The following is a 6,000-nucleotide window of genomic DNA, read 5'->3' as shown; positions in this document are numbered from 1 at the left end:
AGCAGTGGATCTCGCCTCAACCCCAGCCGCAACAAATATACTACCCATACATCCCTCAACAACACCACCCACAGCAGCAGCAGGGGTATACACAGCCGACACAGCTGCCGACACCTTCCTTCTTCAGTGGGCGGTCCACACCAGTCAATCTCCCCAACACATCGACTGGGCTGTCGCCACTTGTGCATAGCCTCACCAACATGTTGGACATGCCCGCTACCCCTGAGGCGCCACCCCCTACCCATGGCGCAAGTCTGAATACACCAAAGACAACTGCCTCAAAATTCATCACTTCCTGCAGTCTGCCCGTCTCCCCTCATTGGAAGGATGACGAGAAGAACGACACCACACAGTGAAACACGTACTACATCAACACAAACACAAACACATATATTTATAATAATGAAATGTATGTTGATTTTGTAAACCCAGCTAACTTTATAGAATTTGTGAATGTTAAAATATTTACTTGCATTTCTATTTCCCTTTTTTGATGCTTTTTTTTTATGTTATGACCAAATATATGCTGATATGCTTCTGACCTATGAACCTGAAGAATGAAATAACATGGCCAAAAAGATAACAGGAAATAATATGATATCAGAAAGATGAAATAAGAAATGAAATGAAACTATAAAATTACTTTAAATCATCTGAAAATATAATATGAAATATAATAGCACAAATATTAACTATGAAATATATGAAATACAATATAACTTGAAAATAAATTATAAACATGAATTATTAACTCATTGGATTTTTTAAGATAACATATATGAACTGTGAAATAATTTGAAATGAGAACACATCTTTAACAATAACATGAATAAAGACAGACAGAGAGACAAGTGAATGGGTCAATAACATGATATAATAACTAGAAGGGACAGAACATACATATAATAATGAGAGCATGATATAATGAACATGAACACATACTAATGATATTGATATCCTATTCATAGACTATTTAACATTGACAATCAGAACGCACAGTAGATTGTCGGTATATATGAAACCCATGTAAACACCCTAATCTCTCGATAGTTGGTTCACTGTAGCCGAGGTGTCCTGTGTGTAGTCACATCTCAGCATGTCGGCTTGACCTGTTTGTGACTACGTACCTGTGTGGTTCATCTCCTACTCCAACCGAGTAGGTACAACTCAATTACAGGTCCACTAATTTTATCTCCTCTCTATATGCAAATACATCATGTTAGACAATAGTACTTTAAAATCCTAGACATTGTACCACTGAACTATATTAAGCATATGCATTCACGCACCAACCATCAAAAGGAATTTGGCGCCAGAGTGTGAACTTTAATTATTTAAAACTTTTATATGTTCTTCCCAATATGCTTTTTATGTATTTTTAGTTTATTATAAGTGCACCAACCATCGAGGGGTATTTGGCGTCAGAATATGAACTTTAAATACTGTATTTATGTTATGACCAATATGCTTTTACATGTTTCTTTCTCATTCCTGTTAAGTTTCAGTTCAATATCTTCCAACACCATTTCATATAAGTCCCAATCATCCATCAAATAATCTCTATCACATTAATATGGCTATCAGACAATACACAAATATGGGAGTATCAAACAATGTTAAGTACATCATGAACTTTATTTACAATTATGTACATTCACTGGTTGGGTTGGGTTATATATATTTGTGTGTGTGTCCTCTAGTTGTCAGGAGGAGGTCGTCCTCGAGGAAACACCATTCGCTCTTGCCATTCCACTGCGCCTGCATCCGATGAGTAATACTGGGCCAGGTAATCTCTGACTGCCTTCGCTCGCCGTGTGTAGTTCGGTCCCCTTCTTGCCATGAGTTGTACCATGAGGTTCAGTGACTCCTCCCTCCAAGTACCAGGGACGACATCATGTTGTTGGTCCTCATGGTCGACAACGGTGCGAGCAATTGGGTAGTGTTGCAGTGTCAGGTTATGCATGACACATGCACACATCGTTAGCTTCTTGCAAACAGGGACATCTTGTTGCATCGTCCTTCCGAAGATTCGCCATCTCATCTGTAGCAGCCCGAATGCGTTTTCCACCACACGACGAGCGCGAGATAGTCTGTAGCTGTATAGTCGTTCGGTGGGATCTTGTGATTGGTGGGAGTAGGGTTTCATCGTCCACGTCTTGAGAGCGAAGGCATCGTCGGCGACTATGAGGTAGGGGATGGATTCGTCGTCGTTGGGCAGAGTTGTGTCATGAGGGAAGTGTGCACGGTTGTTATTAATGGCCCTGGCCAGGGTGCACATCTGCCAGGCACCTCCATCCCCAGCGCCTCCTTCTGTACCGACGTCGATGTACAAGAACTTGTAATTTGCATCGGAGAGGGCCATGAGGACGATGCTGTGAAACTTTTTGTAATTGAAGTACAGTGAGCCTCCACCTCTGGGTTTCTTGATTGCGATGTGCTTCCCATCCAGGGCTCCCACACAATTGAAGTAGTTCCACTTTGAGGCGAATCGTTGTGCTACGTTCTTCCATTCTTCTGGTGCCTTGGGGCACTTCATCACTTCTGGTTTGTAGCTGTCGATAACGGCATCGCAGACTATCGGGATAAACCGGCATATGGAAGCCTTGGAGACTATGAAGCTGTATTGGAGACTTGGATAGTCGTTCCCAGTTGCCAGGTGCCGGAGGGTGACCGCCAACTTAAGTCCCTCCTCTTGTGCATTCCGCATTCTAGTGTCCTCCTTCTTCAAAATGGGCGTCGCCTCTCAACCATCTCCAGGAACAATTCTGAGTAGATGCGTAGGAAATTCTTGTGTCCTTCGGGGTCATCTTTGTTCAATTCTTGTAGCAGCTGGTCGTAGTTTCCATATAATTGTCGCCGTGTCAGCCACTCCCGACTCCATAACCGCCCTGCCCTGGCGTCCTTTCTTCGCAATCGTTCTGGTGGGTGTGGCACTGCAGTACGTCTTCTTCTCCACTCGTAGACGACCTGGACTGCACAAATACAGAGTACAGCTGCCAAAATTCTCTGGGTCTCCTGGGGTGAGAGGCTCTGGATGTCCATACTGTATGCTGGCTGGCAAAAGAATGAGGCATGTGCTTGCCAGACCTCTATATATACCCTTGGTTCATATCCGACACGGTTTGGAACGGTGCATGTGCAACAGTCATGCATCGTTCCACGTCGTGTCTCGTGCACATGTGCGCTCACTCCGCAACAACACCGCAAGCTACACGCAACAACACCGCAAGCTACCCGCGACACACCGCAATCACGGCAAGAGGCCGTGCCATGCCGTATGAAACCGCGCCATCAAAAGCCGCAAACACCGCGCCACTGCCGTGACACTGCGCAATACACCGCAACATTACCGCAACAACACGCCGTAACAAACCGCACGAAAACAAGGGACGCCGCCCAATAACGGTCATTTTGCCTCTCACCGCGCCACCTCGCTGGCGTCTTTAGTGCGGCCCACGCCGTACCAGGCCGTAACACAAAAGTGCGTAAGTGTAAACCTACCTTAAGTTTTAGTATTTGTACTGTATGACTACAGTTAACCCTTGTGTTAGTAATACAGTGGCCGGAGTGGCTACTGTGACGTTGATGTAATATCCATTTGATAAATCTCTATCTAAATATGACCTTCAGTCATAAAGACTGCACCACAAACCTTTCATTGCCTTGAAATCTTAAGAGAATCAATGTTAACCTTTGTATGTTTTATATATGATCCAGTGACTTTAACCCCAGCCACCGTTGTACACAGTCATATCCCTGATATGTGGACACCTGGAACGTTGTAGATAATTTATTATGAAGGTCCCAGTACTGTGTCCACGCCACACCCACTGCAACAAAGGGCGCCTGTGGACGACGATGACGAAGGGAGGCTCTTCAAGCAAACCTCATCATAAGTTTACAAGGACGATCTCTTTGTGTTTTCTGTCATCTACTAAGGAATATTTGTCAAGCGTTTGGTGTGTCCACAACTGTTTTATACCTTCGGAGTTATATTTCTTCCTCTTGTGTATCACTAACATTGACTCTTGGGTCGCATGAGTTTCACTACAACGAAATTCGCAGACGTTACTAAAGGTGAGACGTAAGACCACGTCAGGTAGTTAACAGATGCGACAACTTGACATAACTATCGTAAAATGGTACATTGGATTGTGTTTCCTGCTTCTTTAATTCTTGCTTTGTTTGCATTAACATTTGTCTATTGATTTATAGATTATGGCTGGAGGTAACCATTGTCAACTCTTCATATTTAATGATGGTCTGTGGTAGGTTTACTCCCTACACCCATCATCCTTCTTGGTTCCAAATCTATTTCAGGCCACCCAGACCACTGGTGCCTTGTGGATGTACCAATGTGACCCTATGTTCGTACAATTGTTCTTAAGCCCGTTTCTTAGGCAGTGTTACCTCTGTGTCTTGTGAAAATTGTCTCCTTACCAGCGAGTATTGTAAGAAAATGTTTAATAGTCTATCTTGCAACTGCATCAGCTACTACAGATAATCAGAAAGTGTAAACATTCAGCGGTTCATGAATGCCAAGCGGTTGTTCAAGCCAGGCAAAATGTGTGGATGACCTTGACGGAGTAAGCAATGTGTTGATGAAGTTATGGCCAGTGGTGTGGCGAGGGAGGGTCTGGGCAGGTAGGACACGATTGAGTGATGTTTCGTATCGTCAAGCCTCATTCCTTCCCTTGTCTATGTTTTACTTTTGATGACATTCATAGAGAATGCAGCTAAGGAGTTACGTTTTCTATACACAACATAGATGCTATTCGTTTTTACAAAATCGTAGTTTACTTGCAAACGGTAAAATCACTCATATGTAGCTTTGCCAGGTTTCCTCCTAAATTTGTTCTCCATATTAGATTTATCATACGTCAACGTAACAACTTAAAACAGAGATGGTCACGAAGTACAAAGATTAAAAATGATGAAAGGCTTTGATAATCTCGATCTAACAAATTACCTAAGGCTAGATCTTCTGATCTAAGTCGTATTAATGGATGCAGTCTGGTGGGAAAACATTCTACCTTCACTGAGGCCAAGTGTTATTTGCTCAACCTAATTGTTAACATACAGACTGATGATTCCCCTGTAACTTTCATGGTATACACACTGACCAACTTGGCAAGTGGTACACCGAGTACAACGCCACACCTCCTGACTCCTTCCCAACCCACATGATGAAGGTCATGGACAACTTGTATGACCGCTACCTAACATTACCTGGACCCAAGATGACATTAAAAATTATTGATAAATTCTATCTTGCTTGAGAGAACAAAATCTTTAATACTAAAGAATGATGGAAAGAAACAGCAAGATAATATCTTGGGGGATAAAGTGTGTCGATCACCGCAGACAAAATTGAGGATACAACATAGAATAGAGAATTTGTCTCTGATGATGCTCTTGCCTCCTCTGACGTCCACATGTTATCCACATAAACACAGTACGTTACTACAGTACATACAGTAATATCAGTCGTAACAACACTATGTATGTAGTCGTGATTACCGTAACATGTGAGTGGCAAGATTGGATGACGTAACGTAACAATATCAGACTTCATCATTCTCAATAGTTTAGGTGGATCATGTAATATTTGACGTTGCTTCATGTTTTATCAGATGATAAAATGATGGCTGGCCTAATGACCTTCACAAGTCAGTGGTCATTAAATCCCACACAGCAACCAACCACTCAGGATGACCAGGAGGGAGCCACCTGGTGCAGACCAAGTGTACCAGCCTGGTGGAGAGGGTCAACTGCTCCACCTCAGGATAAGAGCTGCTCAAGTTCTGTAGTGAGGGACACTCCAGGTGGCATGTGAAACTACCAGTCTTAGTTATAAACTACCGCCAGCCCGGCCGGTGGGTGGGTGGGTGGCTGTGGTCAACATGAACCCAGGGACTACACACACACACACACACACACACACCGCCCACTGACCTGACCACCGGCCGGTGGGTGGCTGTGGCCAACATGAACCCAGGG

The 6,000-nt window shown here is 43.5% G+C and overlaps 1 protein-coding gene across 1 annotated transcript; it reads right to left on the bottom strand.

The window, feature by feature from the left end:
* Nucleotides 1–644: 644 nt before the first annotated feature.
* Nucleotides 645–2,707, bottom strand: LOC139766720 (putative nuclease HARBI1). The gene is made up of 2 exons (XM_071695641.1): nucleotides 1,850–2,707; nucleotides 645–653 (listed from the first exon to the last, which is right to left on the bottom strand). The coding sequence occupies exons 1-2, from the start codon at nucleotides 2,705–2,707 to the stop codon at nucleotides 645–647; spliced, it is 867 nt and encodes a 288-aa protein (XP_071551742.1).
* Nucleotides 2,708–6,000: the final 3,293 nt, after the last annotated feature.

This window comes from Panulirus ornatus, chromosome 58 (genome assembly GCF_036320965.1).
Source record: "Panulirus ornatus isolate Po-2019 chromosome 58, ASM3632096v1, whole genome shotgun sequence".
NCBI classification, from domain to species: Eukaryota; Metazoa; Arthropoda; class Malacostraca; order Decapoda; family Palinuridae; genus Panulirus; species Panulirus ornatus.
This window is presented reverse-complemented; position numbering and strand designations above follow the sequence as displayed.

Coding starts and splice junctions, on each gene's coding strand:
- LOC139766720 (XM_071695641.1), bottom strand. CDS start 2,707: ATGCGGAATGCACAAGAGGAGGGACTTAAGTTGGCGGTCACCCTCCGG.